Source organism: Lampetra fluviatilis, chromosome 4, assembly GCF_964198595.1.
Source record: "Lampetra fluviatilis chromosome 4, kcLamFluv1.1, whole genome shotgun sequence".
Taxonomy (NCBI): Eukaryota; Metazoa; Chordata; class Hyperoartia; order Petromyzontiformes; family Petromyzontidae; genus Lampetra; species Lampetra fluviatilis.
In genome coordinates this window covers 27225033-27248951 of record NC_136278.1, presented here as the reverse complement: position 1 = coordinate 27248951, position 23919 = coordinate 27225033, and the positions used below count along the sequence as shown (strand labels likewise).

Sequence of the window (23919 nt, the reverse complement as noted above, 5' to 3'; positions counted from 1 at the left end):
CGTTGCTTTTGTATTCAATCTTCAATCGTTTGCGTTTGTTACATGACATCACGCTGTCACCATATGGGCATTGGCAAGATCCGTCTAATCTGTTAATTTAGCATTCAAATTAACGTTGAATTATAATCTATTCTGTTATGTATTTAGTTAAACCGGTGGTAATCTTTTTAAAGAAACGCTCACCAAGAGTGCTGGTAGCTCGCACCATCTCTTTCTCCCGCTGTCTTTGCAGTTTGGGCCAACTGTTGGCAGAAAAAGCGTAGTCTCACCATTTGCAATTACATCTGCATGTCTTGTGATGTGGTAAGTAACCTGGGCAACACTATCACTTTATAATGTCTTCTTGGTTCTTTCGGTAAAGTCACGTAGAAGGGAAATAATGGCCATTCAGACGCTGTCTTTCCGACGGACGGCTGCTTGCGTTGTGGCCGAAACGTCGTGAGAATTATTTTATTACGTTTTATTTTTATTATTTTATTATTTCCCTTCTACGTGACTTTACCGAAAGAACCAAGAAGATGAATCCCTGCAGTCACGAAAGCTTCAAATCGAATTTTCACTTTAGAATGTTAATACTGCATCGTAAAAGGTGGTACAGCTAATGGTGCAGCCCACCAAATGCTTGCTCATGCCATTGCTGATGGCACACCACGCTGGACGGATGTCTTAAAGAAGCACTCTCTGACTTTATCACACCAGACGTAACTTGCCGATCGATTAACTGTGGTGTACCCATTTATAAAGCTAGATGAACAGAGCCAGTGGGGCGGGGGGGGGCCTTAAAACCCTGCCTATTATTTCAACTGCAGTTGTGGGAAATTGAAATGGTAACTTTTGTTTTGGCACCACGGTGGCAAGATCTTAACAATCTCGACTGTTCTGCAGGAGTGCATGGGTTCGATCCCGACCCAAGCGTCTGCACATTAGCAGTTTGCATGTTCTGCCCGCGGGTGGATTTTTCTCTGGGTCCTCCGATATTTCCCTCCACATTTAGATTCAACATGCGTTTAGAGTATTTGGCTACTATAAATTCCCACACGATAAGCAACTTCGTTGAGTTATCTATTGTGACCGGGTCGCTTCTGAAAAAAGAGTGATACAGCTCAGTGGGCCTTACCTGGTAAAATAAAAATAAAAATGTCTCGTCTCGTGTGTTAACCATTATACCATAGTAGCATCTGTATGTAATTTTCTAAAATTAATTTATTTTGTAATATGCATACAATGTAGAGCCCATGGTGGAAGAGCCAAATGTAAGAAACGAGATATGAAACTGATATGCATAAAGAGGAATGAAAGTGGTACTTGCCGACCTATCGTTTTTAAAAGTAAATTACAATAAACTATTTTAATTCACCGCCCACTCTCAATCCACTGCTGGATTAAGGCCTCCTATGGCGGCTGCTTGGATGAAGTATCTTATTAATGTTTGCCACCGTTAACATTTTTGAGTTATTTACACTATTGGAACCTCATTTGCCAGTAAACATATGATAATTGTTTTTTACCCTTCTATCTGGCCACAAAACTGACACCTTTTTACAAGGAGTCATGTTTACATAGACCACAATACCTGCAGTCATAATGCAAACAAAAAACACAACTCTGATAATGTGCACTGTCCTTGATGGTGCATTGTCTTTGAGTTGTGCGCCTTTTGGCGTCATCTGGTCCAACCCATGTGAGACTAGGCTCTAAGGAAAGCTGTCTCGGGTGTGGACCAATCAACTTCAAGGACAGTGCATACATTATCAGAGTTGTGTTTTTTGTTTGCATTATGACTGCAGGTATTGTGGTCTATGCAAACATGACTCCTTGTAAAAAGGTGTCAGTTTTGTTGCCAGATAGAAGGGTAAAAAAACAATTATCATTTTTGAGTTAGTTGTTTGTTATAGTTTCATGTGAAATTCAGTAACATTTTCACATTTTGCTGGTTGCAGTGTATCCTGATATTATTTCCAATTTGCATGCTAAATTTGTCACGTAAAATGTCTAATTATGTTCTATAGAAGTAAGGAGATTGCAATCCTATTCTTTCTTGTGAATATTGCACATTGAATCTGTAAGTATTTTGACAAGATAGCTGCTTGACAAAATTATATATAAGTACACAGGTTTAATTAGAGTAAGTGATGGGATGTATGGTTTAACAACCTCACTTTTATAAAAACGTGAAAAGCAATTTGGAGATATTAATTATTGGTACTGATGAAAAACAATTGCAGCTTTGATAATAAATTCAGTGATCTATTTTTTCATCTCATCATCATCATCAGACAAGTTTACGTAATGAGGTCACATACTGAGAACTCCAAATTAAAATAACTGTGCTCGAGATAATGCCACGGGGTAATGATGGTTCGCACACTATACCGGTTCAGTATCTTGGCAGGGCAGTTGAAATGATGGGAAAGTTCTTAATCCCCCCCGCCCCAATTCCTTTTCTGTTCAAACGGAAAAGGGGGGGGGGTGTTGTGTTAAAATGTGGTTACTCTTATCTCTTCCAAGACATTTATTCAAAGTTGAAGAGTAGGCCAAAACACGCTCTAGAGGTGCTCTTCAAAGCCTCCTCTGATATAAGCCCTTACACCAGCGGTAGCATGATCAAGAAAGTGTAGGGCTGCATATAATATAGTAAGTACTAAGAGTCAAAATGATATATACCATCACTAATACAGCATGTATAACTATGTGATTTTTGGAAATGCTGCAATATAAGGGAGTTTCAAGGTGAAAATTGTATTGTTAAAAAACCAGCAATTGATGGAAGGCCCACTGGACATTGTGGCAACATTGTTTTTCTGCAACCCAAGGGCTTCCATCAACACATTTTCAAACAAGTGCTTAACACCACATATGCGCACAAATACACGTACGCATACACGAGCAAGCACAGTATTAAATGGAAAAAAACTCTCACGGACTCACGTCTGCTCAAAGCTACACATACAATGAAAGCAAGACTACAATTCAATAATAAATATTCGAGGGACATGCATTAATATAAAATATTTAAAAAATCTCGCACGTCCATATGACCTGCACAATTTCAGGTTACGTTTCGAATTTAAGATGCTTGGGTTAGCACTGGGTTAATTGCAGCCCACCCAGCGCTTACACAGAACACCAGGCTCCAGGTTTGCATGTCCTGGGCACAAGAGGACCTCATTGGGCCGGTAATTGAGTGAAGCCCACCCGAGACCTCTTGCTAACTGCCAGCATTCATCACACACACACACACAATATTGAAATACTGTAGTAATGAGAGCCCACTGGGATACAGCTGGAAATGCTATACCTGTTCAAATCAACCTGCAGGAACTCAACACCTGCAACCTCAGGATTACGGAGCAGAGGCTCAAAACAAATTGTGCCATTGGCTGCGTTTGGCATTCGTAAATTAAGCAACAAACGCAGATGGCCAAGCAACTCGGAAGGCCCCGAATTAATGGACAAACCAGAAGTGCATAAAATGACAATTCAAATTTTTAATCGCAATAAACATAACAAGCTAATTAACATTAACGTCAACAAATCTTAACTATCGTCTTCACCTCTGTTTGCTCGTCTCACTTCATTTATATTTCTCGCGACATTTCTAACCTCACTACGTCTCTATTGTTTTTCCATATATCTTCTGTCAACTCACGAGGATTTTATAAATTGAAAATGGAGGGGGATCATGAAAATATATTTTGCTTAGGGCTCCTAATGTGCTGCCATCACCACCACTGGATTGTGGATCAGACAGTACTCTGCATTATATGAGGCATGCAGTTCGTGTAAAGGGAGGATTACCACAATCAATAATCCACAATAGGAAACGGACAGGTGTTTATTTTATATTGAAGCAAGAGATGAGAGTGGATTATTTTTGCAGAGAAGAAAAAGCTATAACTTGTAGACACAGGATACAACACAGAAGACGTGATCAGTCGCTGAGTGACAGAAACGTTTTTTTTTAATTCCACAATACATTAAGTTTATGCCATCTGCATGACGTCATACAATAAAGCATCCATTCAGGAATCTCACAAAGCAGTAACAGAGAATGACCACAGCCGCGATTTAAACATATATATTAAAAGTTACCTTGTTATCATTTCCACGGCAGGGGGCATACTGTCACACAAGCCTTGCTATGAGACTGTTGCATGACAACGAGATGTTTTGTACTGGTAGGAACCTCCTGGTTACACCAGCCCACAGGGGATTATTGTGTCCGTCCGTCGTGCAGGGGGGGTTGGGTGGGGAGAGAGGGGCTGGGTGGGGAGGGTGGTGAGGGGCTGGGTGGGGAAGGGAGGGTGGAGAGGGGCTGGGTGGGGAGGGTGGGGAGGGGCTGGGTGGGGAGGGTGGGGCTGGGTGGGGGGTGGGAGGGGTGGGGCTGGGTGGGAAGGGGCTGGTCACCCCGTGGTGCCCTTATAAAACTCAACGTCTAACCTACTCACGCCGGCTTGTGCCCGCCCTCACAGTCGGGCATATTTGCGGAATACACCACGCCGCCGTTGACCCTGGCCATTGACCGAGCAACCCAACGTCCCTACCAGCTCCCTCCGCAGGAATGTGTAAAATCTCGAGGCTGAAAATTAGCCAATTTAAGCGCAAAAATATTTGTTATATACAGTAGCTGTGTGTGTGTATGTATTGGTGATCAGGCTCAGATCGTCAACTCCCTCCATGTGATAATCCCGGGTGATAATGTGTGGTTGCCCAGATATGAACATAGGATCGAAGTGGTGCTCGTTCAGCCTTCTGACCTCCGTGCCACTCAAGAGGACAGTGCTTGTGTGGGTAGGGCAGGAGGAATCAAAGAATGTCTTCATTTCATCTTTCTTTGGACTGGATATCATTATTGCGGTTACTGAGTGATCGTGGTGGAGCAGTGGTTAGTGCACTGTGTTACAAGCCCATCAATCCGAGAAAGATGTTTGATCATGGTTAACATCTGTTAACTAATATGTGTATTAGTCTTGGGTCCCCTTTATCAATCCGCATTGACTAGTTTGGTGAAGAATGGTCAAATAACTCCCACAACTAATAAGGCATGATAAGACCTTCATATCGCAGTGGATTAATAAAGGGTGGAAACTACTATTTTATAATGGCAGTCATTGTGGTGTTCGTTTATGGTTATTAAATGTGCTTCGATTACTTTTCTGACAAGATCAAGTTAAATTCGTTTAAGAGGTAGACACAAGGCAATTAAATGAATCCCATTTAGAATAATATCATAATAAATCGACACGTGTGTTACGTGAACCGTTTTGGGCGTCTGTTTTACTGGGTCACAAATTTTCTCGTAAATGTTTAATGTGTGTATGTTCAACGTCTTTTGCACCGTACATAGCCAACAGTGCTAATCGGTTTGACGGTTTAATAAACGTGTACATCTTTTCTTTAATGATGCACAATTGTGTGGCTGAAAAACCATTTGCATCAGAAGAGTTAAATATAAAACGAATATATGTAATTTAGTAATGTGATTAAAGTATTAATGTATGGAAATTGTATACTGTATAATCATACTAAAAAAAATCAGTTTCAATGTTTCCAATTAATTGTTCGTGCATTTGCCCACAGTCTCTGAGCCATGTATATTTGGAGCACATAAACAAGTACTATTTTGAAGGGTTATAGCTTAGGGAGGTCTTCAGCAGTGCATTTGTTATGATGATTATAATCACGATTTCTAAGCAGGAAATAAAATGCATAGGTATATATTCCCAACATACAGTCATTTTAACCCTGGCTAATTCTAATACGTTAAAAACCCTTTCATTCCCTTCCAATCATTCCAAAGAGCAAATTTCTAAATGAAATTTATTTCAAATTGCGTTGCACCGGGTAATTGAATTTGAATGCAAATAGGATTCTCTGTCCTGCATTCCAGAACGATCACGGCATTAAAATACAATTCCACAGCTACCCGGGACTCGCCGTCCCAATGAAATAAAAGATATCCAACATTATGGACCATAGCACCTTGCATCCGTGATGATTAGAAATGGCTTTAACGCAGAGAACAGCCCTAACCGGCCAACACAGTCACACCGCGCGTTCGTTCCGTCGGCGTCGCTCCACACACAGCCGGTCTTTCCAATACCACCACCCACCCCCCAATCCTACCTCTCCCATGCTTGCCCCTCCCTCAAGGGGTCGCTGAGGGGGATCAATTTAGTACTGGAATGAGTAAATTCAGCGCTCGGCCCGCCGGTGACTCGTCCCATCACACGCACGCTTGCGCGCTCCGAGCTCTCGGTCAGTCACGGGCGCATTCCGTGCTGCGTGCTGCAAGTCTGAAGCCGCACCGCACCGCACCTCGACTCCGCCTGCTTTGCCTCGGAACAGCAGCAGCAGTAGCAGCAGCAGCATTGACACGGACGCTCCACTCGCTACCACAATTCCAGCGAGGGTTGCGTTGTGTGTGGAGGAGAGAGGCGGGCGGGCGGGCGGGAGAGAGGAGAGGAGGGGGGGGGTGTGTTGCAAAACAGCTCCACGAATCTATAATTTGTTAGCCGCGGCAAGTGTGTTCATGGCCTGGGAAACCCCAAAACACTGCTAATTATTGAGAGGGAACTTTACACGCGCAGCCTCAAAAGCAAGCAGCAGCACGCTCGGGTAAGGCGATTCTCTCGTTCGTTTTCTAACGCTTATTGCATTTGCACTCCGCGTTTGTTTGTGGACGCTATGAAGAACTACCAATGAGCAAACACGAGCGTGCTAAATGGACGGCTTTATTTTGTTGCAGACTAACGAGACAATTTTTTTTAATGAGTAGATGTGTATTTGTCCTATCATGGGTTTACCAAATGCTTCAGGTGAATGTAGTGCCGTTATAAACGGCTATCATGCATGTGCAATATAATCGGTGGTACTCTTGTAACTGTTGAAATGCTGATTTTCAAAAAAATAAAAAATGTGATTTCCTAGCATGCGTGTAGCGGGGCTTGTTACGGTGATTACGATGCCTCAGAAATGCCACGTTGAGTGTGTTTATTTGCAGAATTCAATCATTACACAATGCCGTCGGAATATCACGCATATAATGTGTAACCTTAAGTAAGTGAAATAGGTCACACAAGCCAAACTTATTGTGAATTTGCATTCCATTGTCAAATACACCCGATGTTTGGGAGATATCATATTTTGACAGACAGCTTCATGCAACATGACTATAATCTTTGCAATGCGATCTTTTTTTGTTCTTTCGTGAAGCAGGCTTCCTCTGTTGTGTTCTTCCTCTCGTAAGAATGGCTTGGAAAAGAGAGAGAGTGTTGTGTTGGTCAAGTGATTGACAAAGACGGCTTCTCTGCTGGCTTTTACAGAATTTGCTAACGGAAACAGAACTCCCCTCAACCTGATGGATTTAGTATGATGGCTCTGTCTGTAAGTAAAAAAAAATTCTCTCTCTCTCACTCACTTTTTCTCGAATGCACGCTTTGATTGAATTTCACGCTTGTAGTATTGAACTTACATGGTGATTCTGTTTTTAATATTGATTACTGAAGATGTTTCGGACAGAATTAATTAAACCTGAATTTGTTTTCTTACGTATGTCGTGGACGTAGTCGAATGCCAGTGCTTTCATCTGATTTCTACCATCGAATTGGCATTTGACACATCTGACGCTGTATCAAATGAGTCTGCTCTTTGAATGCCAATGCATTTCATTGCGTGGACTATGTTAATGCATACACTGTTTGAGCACGCATGTGCTTCTATTTGTGTCTTGCACTTGTAGAAGCTGTTGGAGAAAACAAAATCAAGCTAAAATAGTGCTATCATTCGGACATATCCAACGTGCACTAAGTTAACAGGGAGCTGAATCAACTTAAAAGCTTGACTGCATAACACGCATTACCGGTGCAATTACATTTGGCCAAATATTGACCCTACAACAAACTACTCAAACGTTCACAATGAGTATAAAAGGCTACCTTTGATCGCTATAAACCCACACCTCTCGCTGTCAGGAAGCCCTGCGTTTTCATTGGAATTAATTATACACTTAAGTGAACACATCTAATTAGTCATGTCTATTGGCTGCATGCATCCCATTGTCGTACATTAGTTGTAATTCTCCACAAGGCGTGACAATTAACACGATTGTGATTAGTGCATATTAGACATGCATTACAGTGTGTGCTCAGCCACCCGTTGATTAGCACAGGGCAAGGGGCGTTGATGCGCATTGGAGCTGTGAATTGTAGTACACCCATGTTGCCAAATGTTAAGGCTCTTTCACCTTTCAGCCTTCACTTATTTTCTTTGCTTGCCAATGTCAAGCCAGGCACGTAGTAGATCCTATTGCGTTTACTCGGCAAACAATTTGCTGCAATCTGATTCGGTCGTCGTTTTTTTGTTTCTGATTTACAACGAATATTATTGGAGACCATTTAAAAATGTGTTTTATGCAGTCACTAATAAATATGTTTTAACCACCGCTAACAAATTGACGAAAGGAAATTCTAAGCCGTGCAAACAGGGCGATATTCTGCTTTGAGAAAGCCATCTCTTCCTGTGGAACATGCGATGCATCGTTGGGTACAGAAGGCAAACACAAATTACTAGTTGCAGCAATGAGCAGAGATGGAATGCGAGAGATGCAGGATGTGCTCATGGCAGATGCGTTACTAACAATGTATTTTCCATTAGGCAGACCATGCTATTGAGCTTCATTGTTTGATGTCCTCTTGTATCTACTTGACATTTCCACAATTACAATTGTGGAAGCAGAGAGTGCTACAATTTGTTATTAATATAAGAAGGCATTTCAATCCCAACATATAACGCAGTTAAAGCAAAGCACGTGGGGGGAAATAGTATAATAATTACAGGAATCCAAAAGTTTGCTGAGAGGTGGATATCGCAAAAAAAACAGCCTTTTGCCACTATCATTTTCACACTTGAGTACGTTTTATTGAATATTTTGTACAAATTTAAATGCAAGGTACAATGCAATGTTAAAAATATGAAACTGTGTATTTATGAAGTGTGAATATAAACATTTTCATTCTAGGTCTAATTGCATGGCCTACAATAAAAAAAACCCCACCTATGTGTATGCATGTGTTGTGGTTTGAGGCTATACTGCGTGATTTATTTGAGAAACAATGATGGCATTATCTTTTAAACTTCTTGGGAAAAGTGAGTGCTCTTTTTCTATCAGGCAAAGATAAATGTGCAGCCTTACAATTACTTGCTCACTCGAGATAACACTAAGGAGCACTTCGAGAGGGTGTTGTTGACCTCCTCTTCCACATGGGTCAGATGTCTTATGAGAGGTAGTCTGAGTAGATCAAGGCAGGATTTAAGAAACTCGCATATTGTTTGAACTGGCAAGCCTGGAAATTGAACAGGTGGATTGCAAATCTCGTGATGGCACCATCCCTCATTTTTGTAATGGCAATCGCCTATCAGCAACATTGCACAAAAACACGTTTGGATAATTATACATGTAAATAACGTTTTGAATAATTGTAGAGGTTAGAATAAGTACAATTGATTTGATTTCATTGCATATATGCAACGTATTAACTTGAAATTTGCTCTAGAGTACATCAATAAACTTATTCTGATCAGATATAAAAAAACATACCATCCAACAATAAACATCTTTCTGAATGTGACATGAGAGTTCTCATATTCACGTTGAGTTACTCTGTTGCTTTAATGTCAGTGTGTGAGTCAGTTCATCCGACTGGCAAGAAAAGACACATTACTTTAAACTCTTTGGGAACATTTAACCGAGTATTTGGAGAAACTTACGGACGGAACATGAGTGCATTTGAAATTCTAGCGTGCTTTGCAAAATGACGGAGTGAATGATATTTTCTCTATCCTAGGTGACGTGAATGAGAATGAAATATCCATCATTTAGAGTATCAAGTGCCGGAGCAGAGGATAGTCATGGCAACTTCTTAGATCCGATATCACTGACAGGGAAATTAATCTGCATCATCGTGCTCACAGACGTGCCCTGCAGCACCATCTAACAGGTTACCCAGTTCCCGTGCCAGAACACACGGGTATGCCACAGCAATGCCCCCCAAAAACAATGATCAGCCAGTTTACACTCAGCTCAAGTTCATTTTGCTTCTGTTATTCCTATATTATCATGCACGTGCATCTCCCTGACAACTGTAGTATGTACACATTCGCCCTTGTGAATGCAGAAATCACGTACAATCAAGCCAGAGAGGAAAATTGCATCACACACAAACACAGTTTCTACTTCAGTAGGCACACCAGAATTAGTTTGGCATTAGAATCAGAAAAAAGGTGCTAATGATACACATTTTAAATCAAACCTTGTAAAACTTCGAGTGGCTTCAACGCTGGCCGACACTTTAATGATATTGATGTTGCGAAAGTTATTTGTAAATTAATGTTTTATCTCCTGAACTGTGTCACTTGAAATAACGTTATTAATTGGGCTTTGACCATAACCAAATTAGTCTGAAGTCACACTATGAGAAAATTACAATATGTGTTGCAAGAATACAGAATAAAACACAACTTGCAATAACCCAATGTGCACTTTTCATCCAAGTAATGTTTTGTGATAGCCCTCGTTTAAATAACCATTGCTTCCGAGTACAAACATTGTAAGGCTGTACATTTAATATTTGATGAGAATCAGTTCTGTCTATCGATTGAGGGCAGAAACCGAGGTCGGTGCTTGCATAAAAAAGTGACAGATCATTGTTTGAATTCAATTGCCCGAGAGATAGTACGGATACACTATTGAACCTGGGGGCAGGAGAGGTGGAAAGCGGTGAGAATCCCATTGATTTGCGTGTTGCGACAGGATTACTTGTGGATGGTCTATGAAGGAAGAATCACTCTTTGCGCTCAGCTCAGCCCAATCATTTTACATCTGTTTTCTTGAAAGCTCACTTCAAAGGACTTATTCTCTATGCTATTGGTTTTCATACGTGGTGTATTAATAATGCATGTTATACTTGCCTACCAGCACTCATTTTTTTCTCAACACATTTTGCTCAATGTATACCACTGCGCATGTCAAGTGTCAAAACGTCCCATTGTGCTCCCAGTCACGACACTTCCACGCAACATTCACGACTTCTCTATTACAATGGGTATTTTGCAGTGTGCGTCTTTGCAGTGGCAGCTATTGTTTCCATACGGCATGTGGGGGCAGTGAGATCATGGCAATGTCACACCACACAGGAGATTGTCATGTCGTTGCAAAGCAAGATTATAGCTTTTTTTACAGCACAGAATATTGTATGCAACAGCTGCTGAGCGGGACAGACAATCTCTACTCATTTCTGTGTCACGTGAGGCTTGGTCTAGATCAGCGGTTGGGAACATATGGCTCGCGAGCCATATATGGCTCTTCCAGTGACGGCATATGGCTCCCAGACAATTTTGAGTTGAAAAAATAAAAAATAAAAAATCAGTTTGCAACTGATTTTAAAATACTTAAATAAATGTCACGGGTCACGCCTGCATGAAGCTCAACCTCACCACGTATGAACCAGACTACAAGGCCATCAGCAAAACCATGCAGCACCAGAAGTCGCATTAAAAGTAAACATATTTAATTTATTATACGTTAAAAATACTATATGGCTCTCAATGAAATATATTTAGAAATATTTGGCTTTTATGGCTCTCCCAGGCAAAAAGGTTCCCGACCCCTGGTCTAGATTGTGCATTTTTAATGCACCGATGGTGGTGAGTCAGGAGATGTCCTTGCCTTTTAATTCTTTCACATCTGAGGCAATGGGTGGTGTGCTAGCATGGTCATACGTTCAAGGTAGCTTATCATACGAGATGATCAGTTGTAATAATGATAAGTTACAGCTATTTGCCAATAACCCTGATGGATTAAGGCCCCTCCATGCTGTTGTTGGTCTTGGGGGATGTTTTGACTATACTTCACCACAGTGGCGGCTTCTGCAAAATCTCTCAGGGGGGGCAAATGTCTGGATGATTGATAAGGATAAGGTCCACCCATGCAATGGATAAATTAACAGCTTAAGCATGTAAAGGCAACGTCACTTCTTTAATATTAATGAAAAATAAAGTGACTATTACAATACATCTTGTTTGTTTCTATACTCAATATTATTACAATCCACTCAGTTTCTTTTATTAAAGATTCCACTAGGTGGCAACAAATAATATTGTTGACTGAAATGTGCTTACGTATGATGACGTAAGCACGTTAGTGCGAGCCCTCCCGGAAGCCATAGAGAATGCATTGCAGCGCCCGCAGTTCGAAAAAAAACATCTTTGAATGTAAGTCTATGGGGCCACTCGGGGCGATTCTCAGCCGGAGAGAAATCGCCCAAAAAGAGGCGGTACTCCACAGAACGTGACATGACGCTGATTGGACTATATCCAGAGGCACAGTGACGGCTAGCGTGACTCTGTGGTTGAATGACATTGGTGGTGCGTCGCCCAATCGCCCTAATGAAGAAACCGCCCCTGCTTCACCATGCTGATCATTGCAGGTTGGTGAAGGGAGTGGAGGAGAAAGATCTTCGTTGTCGTTGGGAGTAAAATGAAGGTCACAGGGTTTAAAGCGTGTTGCACTGGCCACGGCTTCACCACTCCTCGAGGATCAGTGGCATCGGTTGGGATAATGAATAATTAATTACTCTATTCTATAGTAGTAGGTTTTTACCCTTTAAACTGGTACAAAACTGGTAAAGGAGGTCTCATAGTAAATGCTTACCCCTAGCTCTCAATACTCTGATAGTGCACTGTCTTTGAGTTGTACGCCTTTTGGCGTCATCTGGTACAACACCAATGGAGACTAGGCTCTAAGGAAAGCTGTCTCGGGTGTGGACCAATCAACTTCAAGGACAGTGCATATCATGTTTGCAATAACCGCAACACAAGCAGTCAAAATGCAAACAAAAAGAAACAACGCTGATGATGATAATGATATGCACTGTCCTTGAAGTTGATTGGTCCACACCCGAGACGGCTTTCCTTAGAGCCTAGTCTCCATTGGTGTTGGACCAGATGACGCCAAAAGGCGTACAACTCAAAAACAGTACACTATCAGAGTATTGAGAGCTCAGGGTAAGTATTTACAATATGAGACCTCCTTTACCAGTTTTGTACCAGTTTAAAGGGTAAAAACCTACTACTATATATTGCCACTGGTAAAGGAGATGTCTCATAGTATAAATACTCTATTCTAATTCTCATCGTCTGTGCTGTTGCTCTGGAGGCCGGAAGACCGAAGAACGATGTTTGGCCGGCGCGTCGGTGGCGTTTGTCGTGAATTCTCACTGAACAGAGGGGGCCAAGTGAGGGCTGTCATCTTCCATTCCACTAGATATCATTGGTTACGAGGCCTTTGTTTATCCAGTAACGTCTCATTGAGTCTGGAAGGTCCTGCATTGGGATGCTTGAGAATTCCATCAGTTAGTGTTTGACATGTTGACGAAACTGCAGTGCCCAGAGAACACCCATGCAGATGGATTTAATGCATGTTGTGTACTGCTTTCCAATGGACATCTGTCACAGCTCAGTAGGTTTGGGAGTTCTATAATATTGTCATCTACCATCCCTCGCCTCCAAAGTGCAGGATTGCAAACATTTATCACCATGCCCCTATTCAACATTTTTTGCACATGGAGTCCTAAACTAAATAGTAGTATGATAATAGGTTTTCCCCCTTTTTTCTGGCAACAAAACAGGTGTTAAGATGTTAAAACACCAAACTGAAACCTTTTACAAGGAATCGTGTCTGCATTGACCACAATGCTTGTGGTCATAATGCAAACAAAAAACTTACTCTGATAATTTATGCATTGTCCACGAAACTGATTGGTCCACACCAGAGACAGCGATTGTTGTGCCTCGTCTCAAACGGTGTTAGGCCAGAGGACGCAAAAAGGCTAACACCGTTTGAGACGAGGCTCAAAATAAAGCTGTCTCTGGTGTGGACCAATCAGTTTCAAGGACAATGCATATATTATCAGAGTATGCTTTTTTGTTTGTTTTCTGAAGTATTGTGGTTAATGCACACATGATTCCTTGTAAAAGGTTTCAGTTTGGTGGTTTAACATCTTAACACCGGTTTTGTTGCCAGAAAAAAGTGGAAAACCCTATTATCATATTTTGGTACTGGCAAAGGAGATCCCATTATGTAAATAGTAGTAGTACTCACAGCATGGTGGGAATAAAACAGCATCGTCCAGGATGAAAATATATAACTTTAACATCAGTGAGACACATCTGCACACAATGTCCTGGCCAATTTTGTAACAAAAATTCACATTATAGGATCCCAACACTAAAATAAACTGCTCACTGAACATCAAATGCTCGAGTAATTGTGGACCACAGGACCAGTAACTATGGTCTTTAGCATGAACATTATTTCTGACAATGACTGAAAATTAGAATCCGTAAATCCAATCAAACATGATGTAAAAACCACGTTGACCGTGACTGCATGCAGAGTACTCTCCACAATGCTGTTCATTGTGGCTACCAGCTGCATGGCGAGCTTATCACTCAATAGTTGTGCTGATTTATTGTGCATGCTGAATACTTAATGTGCACTCTCGTACCTTTGTGCATGGTCAAAAAAGTAAATGTCCTTTGGGCATTCAACACATTCACTCCGGCCTGGTGGCTGTGACGAGTAGGTTGAGCGAGCGGCTCACAGACAGACAGTTGCGACTTCAATGCCTGGTTTGGGGGTTGACTGAACCCATCATCCCGCTTGGGGGTCAATAAAATAAGTACCACTTTGCGGAGAAGACAACAGTGGTTATGCAAAAGAGAGATGCTCCCTTGCCACAGTAATGTGGAATTCCCCCCACTGGCTCAGTGCTTTAAACAGGGGGGTGAGCACAACCGCAATACTCACGTGAGCCGGGAAATCACTTTGATTTTATTCAACACTGGCGTAGCGCACAGTGTATAAACCTCATATGTAATGTAGCACTCGAGCCATCCAATATGCCAATGCTGACCCCTGTAATAGGGCAACTGATAAAACTTTGGCCCATTACACAATTATTCGAGTATAGCGTCAAGCCAAGTATTGCAATGAAAGAACACTAATTCAGTGCACATTATATGATTATTCTTTGGTTCTTTCGGTAAAGTCACGTATAAAGATAAAATAATAAGTTAAATTAAATACTTAATTAATTATTTTATCTTTATACGTGACTTTACCGAAAGAACCATGAAGAAAAAATAATAAATTAAATTAAATACTTAATGTATTATTTTATCTTTATACGTGACTTTTCCGAAAGAACCAAAGAATAATTCCTGCAGACACGAAAGCTCCAAATTAACATTATATGATTGTTTGAATGATAATTTACACGTATTAAAGTTGGCATGCAACGTGAAATGTGTTTGTTATATGTTGTTGCTTCAGAGTTGTTCTGCGGAGGTTAAATTCATTAAACGACCCTCCACATATCAAGATGTTCTTTTGATTCTTTGGTTCTTACGGTTAAGTCACGTCTAAAGATAAAATAATAAATTAATAGCATATTATTATTTTATCTTTAGACGTCACTTAACCGAAAGAACCAAAGAATAATTCCTGCAGTCACGAAAGCTCCAAAATTAAGATTGTTCTTTTGATGTCATATTAATTTCAAAACTGTGTGCACTGACAATGTTTATTATTATTATTATTACGATTTATGTTACTTAATTATGACTCTCAGGTGACAGGCATCAATAATGGTTTTCTATGCTTTCAAATTTTTTGTTCAGATTGAAATTAGACATGGTTCCAATATTGGATAGAAGTTGGTGCACATAATACAAGCATTTGTATTTTCCAGAATCGTATCTCTAGTGTGTACAGGATGTGGTAAATGATAGAGAAACCTTCCCTCAACCCAGCGTGCTCATGTGGTTGGTTTGTCTCTATAAATGTTCTATTATTCTGTTCCCAATAATCTTGCCAAATGTGTGTTTGTGCATGTATCTTGAATATCTGTCGCATTGTACGTAGCCAACCATGCTAATCGGAGGTGCGGGAACAACTTATATTGTACGATAAGAGAGTAATGGATGTATAACCCTTGAAGTAAGTTTTATCACCCTTTTTGAACAGAATAGTAATTGAAACATCATTGCGTCATTTGGGGCATTTCATTTTAGGAAAGCTTTCTCGACCATTGATCACATGCATACTATCAGATTCCAGAAGAATCAAATGAATTTCCTTTACCATTATGCCTATCAGTTGCAGAGTATGAAAAAGCGTTTCAATCGGAAGAAGTTGATGCGGTCATCCAACCTCTCATAAACCTAGGCCGATATTAAAACAAGGATATGCTAACTTGGAAGACTGAAACAACTACAATAAGATTACATTAAAATAAATAGCAACGTAATATTAAATGGTAATAAGCAATAGAGAGACGCCTTCCCCAAAGTTATTCACAGCAACGTTAGAATTTTTTTTCTGAAAAGTGGATTGTAAATATGAACGGCAATCATTAAATCCTTTATATTAAGTTCACTTGCTTGCTTGCTTGCGTGCTTACGACCGTGCAAATCTTTCGGTCGTTTTTTAACCCACTTCCCGTGATCCAATCGAGCTGACATTTTGCACACAGACTCGTTGTGCGTGACAATTTATTTTCGTAAAAAAAAAATTCCAAAATTTTCCACTTTCTAGGAATTTTTTTTTTTCATATTTAATTTAAAATACCAATGTGATAAAAATGAAACTCTTACTCAAGAAAAACAGAAATGAATAATAAAATAAAACCGATGCCATGCATATAAAGGATTTATAGTGAAAAACGTTGTATTTACGGGTTAATTTTTTTCATGACTGAATCACCAGATGTGCTGACGATGCAGTCATGACGACAATCAATGGCAATGAAAAACAGAAAATTATGACGTAACAATAATAAACACAGCTTAGAAGAGGAGGTCAAGACAATAATCCTGAACGAAATTCGCCATAGTCACGTACAATAAGGCTGCTAAACGTTGAAACATATCTGTCAAAATGACACAACCACAGAATGCACGAGTGCATGGATACCGGAGCAGGATCACAATGATGAAATAACTCGGTGGACAAAAGCAGGTCAGAGTTCGTATGTTTCTCAGTCCGATTGTCCTGGCGGCAGCGTGTTGAGTAGTGGCGGTGCAGACATCCCTTTCCCTGGCGACAGACTCAGCACTACTACACTATACACTACGCTATACACTACACTATACACTACACTATACATTACACTATACACTACTACACTATACACTACACTATACACTACTACACTATACACTACACTATACACTACAGCAGCGTGTTGAGTAGTGGCGGTGCAGACATTCCTTTCCCTGGCGACAGACTCAGCACTACTACACTATACACTACACTATACACTACTACAGTATTCACTACACTATACACTACTACACTATACACTACTACACACGATACACACTATACATTACTACACTATACACTATTAAATTTCGATTTAAAGCTTTCGTGACTGCAGGGATTCATCTTCTTGGTTCTTTCGATAAAGTCACTTAGAAGGGAAATAATAAAATAATAATAAAACATCATATTATTATTATATTATTTTATTATGTTTAATTTTTTTATAATTTTATTATTTCCCTTCTACGTGACTTTACCGAAAGAACCAAGAAGATATACACTACTACACACTATACATGACTACATTATACACTACTACACACTATACATTACTACACACTATACACCAGAGGTGTGGACTCGAGTCATGTAACTTGGACTCGAGTCAGACTCGAGTCATGATTTTGATGACTTGCGACTCGACTTGGACTTGCATAACAATGACTTTGTCCCACCTATGAGATGTGGACTCGAGTCATGTGACTTGGACTCGAGTCAGACTCGAGTCATGAATTTGATGACTTGCGACTCGACTTGGACTTGCATAACAATGACTTTGTCCCACCTCTGCTATACACTACTACACACTATACATTACTACATTATACACTACTACACACTATACATTACTACACTATACACTACTACACACTATACACTACTACAAACGATACACTACTATACACTATACATTACTACACTATGCCCTACTACACTAAACACTACTACACACTATACACTACTACACACGATACACTACTACACACTATACATTACTACATATTACACTACTACACACTATACATTACTACACTATACACTACTACACACTATACATTAATACATTATACACTACTACACACTATACATTACTACACTACTATATTCTAGATAACAAAAGGCGGCTTAATCCTAGCTTGCTGATCTACTTCCGCAATCTGCATCACAAAGCCTCAGCTGCAGCTCCAGACGTAGCCGCAGCTAGGCCTCGGCAAGGTAAGGTAAAAGTTAAAAGGTTAAAACAACGAGCCTACCTTTAGCCTACCTTTTACCTTACCACAATACAATCACTCTACCCTACCTTTTACCCTTTAGCAGGTAAGGTAAAAGGTAAAAAGCAACGAGCCTACCTTTACCCTACCTTTTACCCTTACCCCATACAAATTACCCGATTACAGGGTAATTACTAGGGAACTACACATGAACAAGTTTTATAACGGTAAATGCTAGGTCGTGTCTCTTAGAGGTCTCTTCACTTGATACAGTAATTTGCTGTGACGGTTCCACCTGAAGACGGAAGCTTGTGTTGGCTCCGAAACGTCGTGATTTAATTTAGTTGTTTTTTCATTTAATTTTTTACCAACGTGACTTTACTGAAAAAACCAAAGAGTACACTACTATACACTAGACTACTATACACTACACTATATACTGCTATACACTACACTGATATACACTACACCACTATACACGACTACACACAATACATTACTACACACTATACACTATTACACACTATACACTATTACACACTATACACTACTACACACCATACACTATTACACACTATATACTATTACACACTATACACTACTACACTATACACTATTATACACTATACACTACTACACTACACTATACACTACACTATACACGACTATACACTACTAGACTATACACTACACTATACACTACTAGACTACACTATACACTACACTATACACTACTAGACTATACACTATACTATACACTACTACACTATACACTACTATACACTACTACACTATACATTACTACACTATACACTACTAGACTACACTATACACTACACTATACACTGCTCTATACACTACTATACACAGACTCTAGTTCTTCCTGGGGAATTCCCAGGCGTTCCCAGCCCAGCCGAGTGACGTCGTCCCACCGCCAGCAGCGTGGTCCTGGGCCGGCCCCGGGGTCTTTGCCCAGGTCACAGTGATTTTGAAAAACTAATATTGAAATGCAACGCAACAATTGAAATACATTTTTTTCTCGGTGTAAATTAACTGCTTGGACATATGGACAAGATACACACGGTTTATTGAGAAGCTAAACAATTATAAAGTACTCGAAAAAATGTGCACTGATGGACTTGCACCAAGAGGCAGGGAAATTAAGTGATGCGTGAGAGAACATAGGCAAGGGGCCGATAAATACGTTTGACTAAAGAAAAGTAAGTGAGCTTGGACAAGAGTCATATCACGAGAACAGATGATGGCTGGTGGTCGTCACGAACAAAAGGATTGTCAGCCAAAGCAGAGAAGAGAGACTGAGTCCACTGTGGAAACGGATAAATGAAATCAGCTCGCATACAGAGCACGTAAGAGGGTGAGAGATGGCAACAGCTTGGCAAAGCCTTTTATAAAAATGTGAATAGATCATGGCTGTTGATGATGATGATGATGAGTACAAATAGACAAACATAACTAGGCACGAACAAATGTGTATACGTATCTATGGTGAACTTATTTTTCGCCATACGTTGGCAACCATGCTAATCGGAGGTAAATATAAAGCACTGCACTTGTTTTCTACGAACAGTATTTAAGAACAATGCTAAGAATTTCTGTGCAAGGATATGACTAGGTACTGACCAAGCCAATGTTCACATGCTAATATGCAACGCAATTTTACAATAATATCGTAGATAGCAATAATGCTAATTATATTCTTGGTTCTTTCGGTAAAGTCACGTAGAAGGTAAACAATAAAATAATAAAAATATTTCAAAAAATCGCACGACGTTTTGATTGCAACACAAGCTGTGGTTTTCACACCTGATGATGATTGCTTATGTTGCAATCGAAACGTCGTGAGAATTTTATTGTTTTATATTTTTATTATTTTATTATTTCCCTTCTACGTGACTTTACCGAAAGAACCAAGAATATGAATCCCTGCAGTCACGAAAGCTTTAAATAAAAAACATGCTAATTATGATAATCACTTTATCTGAAAATAACAAGCAGCGTAATATTTTTAGTGTACCTCATCAGTATTCTTCTCTCGTAATCAGCAAGAGCTTGTGTTAATGCGTGGTCAATGCAGATGTTTAAAAAAAAACTCATGCTAGTTGAAGCCTGTTTGCAAACCTTCATCAATGCTGAGCCAGCCTGCCAATAAAGTCTCATCCAAAGCTGTTCCACGTGTTCTTTCACGCAACGTTCAGACAATCTTACGTGCAGTTATTGATTGCTCGATTATTCTTTTTTTTCTCTCCTCTATATCTCAAGTAAAGATACTGCTTCAGGAAATACAAAGTAGTACCGACGGTGCTCAATGATATGTGCATGGTCAGGTTGGGGGTGGGGGGGGTTCACGGTTGGGCTGGTCTCACCACGCACATGTCCCTCGTGGGAAATCATTCATACCATTGTCATGTTGTCACTCATTTGCCAAAAAAAAACCCAATAATTAGGAATCACCTATTGCTCTGCTGCTGACATCATGGCTCTGTTTAAAGCTTCTGTGTCTGAAGCTCCACTGCGGACTGACTGCATCACACTTTTCTTGTGAATAAGCATTTGATAAGCCTATACATTACCCTTTCAAGCAATAAAGCAGGAGTTAAGATGTACAAACACCGAATAGATTCATGTTGCAAGGCATCAAGTCTGCACAAGCCACACGTACTTGTAGCAAGCACGCAAACAAACATGTTTTACCAAATTTGATGAACCTGAGCTATTATTACTTTGATACTTGCGTGGCCTTTCCACTGTTCGCCTGCTGGCGTTCCCTGGTCCAACACTGGTAGTGAGACAAGGCCATACAACGAAGGCTGTCTCTGGTGCAAGCCAATCAGTTTCAAAGACAATGCATATATTATCAGAGCACGTTTCGATTTAAAGCTTTCGTGACTGTCGTAAAGACAGCGTCTGAATGAACGGCCCATTGTTTAAGACGCTGTCTTTCCGACAGACCTGTTCTTCACCTGAGGACGGCTGCTTGCGTTGTGGCCGAAACGTCGTGAGAATTGTATTTTATTATGTTTGATTTTTATTATTTTATTATTTCCCTTCTACGTGACTTTACCGAAAGAACCAAGAAGACAGAGCACGTTTGTTTGCACGCTTTGCCACACGTACGTGTGGTTGATGCAGACTTGATGCCTTGCAATAGGTAAATGTTCGGTGTTCGAACATCTTGACGCCTGTTTTATTGCCAGAAAGGGTAAAACCTATTCTTATTTTTTCATCATTTTGATACTGGGAGAAAGAAAAAAACCGGTCCCATAAATATAGCATTTGATGGAATAATCCTAGCCAGGAAAGGTAAAAATGCAACCATGCACTTGCCTTCCTTACGCCACTGTTGGTGGAAGAGCCTCAATTTAGAGGCAGCTGCAAAGCCTCTCCTCCCCACCCCCCTCCCGACAAAGAATTTGGGCAACTCTTCTACACCATCCAGACATTGAGTAAGTGTACCCACACTTTACCCCACCCACCACTCTCACCTCGCCAATTGCCTTACTGCGGTGTGCCCGTTCAAACTGCAGAGGGGGGACTAGAAGTCATTGAATTGCCCATTGTTTAAACGGCCTCGCCGGCAGAGCTCTCAATTGCAATTCTGGAGCGCAAACTAATACACAAACCATGGCAGCATTCCCAGTGGCCAGTGTTATCGCACGCTCATTAATTGGTACAATTTTATGATATAAAAGCGGTGGGGTTGTAAGATATTTAACGATAGGAAGACATAACCGCCCAGAGTCAAGCTTAGGCAGACCGTTAAAAAAAGACGATGCAGTTACACTCATTGCGAGGGAGGGAGTGTTCATAGGTATGCTTGCACTGCCAAAACAAGTTTCACACACAAGGGGTCTAGGCTGGTGTCATCCTCTGCAGGCTGCTCACGTTCTCATCTTCACAACATAACGCGAGCATTTCAGAAGCAGGTTAGACTTACTTCTGCTGTGTTTGGGGGAAAAACAACAGAACGAATTTGATGGAAACCAGTTTTGGTGTGTATCAGCATGGCACATCATGACAGCAGAAAGAACATGAGGAATAGAAGACGTTGATGGAAAAAAAGATTGTACTTGCGTGACATCAATATATCCATGTCTGTGTTGGGTCACAAAATGGGCTGCCACAAACTATCTATAAAATACACGGTTTGGTTCACAAAGCACTCCGCTTGCCGTGGTGTAATGATTAGTGCGCTGGACTTGCTACCCCAGAGGCTGCAAGCTCGATCTCCCGGCAGAACAGTTCAATCGACGGTGCAAACTTCCTACACCCCCTCCGCTTCTATCCACCCAGCAGTTTCTGTGGCCACTTCATAGTCAGTCGTTCGGAAGGTCTCGTGTGGTTGGGGCAAAGTAGGATGCGTACTTTCTAGACTTATATAAACCCTCTTAATTGCGGCATCTCACCCACTTCAGTAAAAAAAATTATTGCTGTGGTTGTCACACTTGATGATGATTGCTTGCGTTGCAATCGAAACGTCGTGATTTTTTATTTTTTATTTGTTTTATTAAATGTTTTCACCTACGTAACTTTACTGAAAGAACCAAAGAGTAGAGTATGGGTACTGCCATTGTTCCAGGATATCTGGCCAGTGTACGTAGATGATTAGGCCAAAATATAATCTTAAAAGGGGGCTGTCCGTCTCGTGGAGGCCCTTCCACCAGCAGTGGAGTGAGAAAGGAATTCGAGGGCAGCACCTTTCACCTTTGAACTATTGCTGCGTTTAAATTCAGTTTCCGTTTCATTTATTTGGTATGGCCCTGTGAGCCATTGGGCTCTTGAATCGGGTGCAACCGCAACAAACAGAAAACAAAAACATGAACAAGAAAACATCTTAAAGTGACTATGCGCAAACAAAAAAAATCCAGGAAACGCACAGCAACTGCATCACGAGATACTGCACAAAGGGTGCAAGTGGCAGACGTGTAAGTAACTATATAACTGTGTTTCGATTCATCCGCTTACGTGGCTCATGATATAGCCGTATGTTTACGTTGCTGCTGCTGTGTGTGTTAGCGCTGTAGGTTCCAATCATAATCTTCATTACAGCCCACGCCTCTGGTGATCACATTGTTCTGCGGAACTCACCTTCGATAACTCGCGCACACTGACTTCGCTAAAGCCAATAGCCTGGTCAGCAATCATGCGGTGTCATGCAGGATCGCCGCGGGTTTTTCTTCTGACACAGCAGCGTGGCGTGAGGATTACAAAGTGACATGCCACACGCGGCAATGTTCGGGTGTTATGAAATAGGTAGGTCTTTGAGAGGCTGCTGTGTATACTGCTTACGTGAACATTTCATTTCGAATGCTACAGATTACTAGATTAGGTTAATTACATGCGTGGTAATTTACGTAATAAGGCTACGCAGGGGGGTGAGGGAAGTGGTTGCACAGTGATTAATGTGCTGTGCTAGGAACATGATGACCTAAGTTTGATTTGCCGGTCATGGCTAACATCGTTGGCGAGTGATATCCGAACCAGCCCCCCCCCCCTGCACCAACTCACATCGACCAGTGTGGTCAA

The 23919-nt window shown here is 40.8% G+C and overlaps 1 protein-coding gene across 1 annotated transcript in view; it reads left to right on the top strand.

Moving 5' to 3' along the window:
• Positions 1–6474: 6474 nt before the first annotated feature.
• Positions 6475–23919, top strand: part of LOC144931345 (gamma-2-syntrophin-like) — a 145578-nt gene continuing 128133 nt past the window's right edge. The window contains exons 1-2 of the mRNA XM_078855147.1: positions 6475–6618; positions 7326–7386. Coding sequence (XP_078711273.1) covers positions 7372–7386 — 15 coding nt within the window. The 5' untranslated portion in view covers positions 6475–6618; positions 7326–7371. The remainder of the gene's footprint in view (positions 6619–7325; positions 7387–23919) is intronic.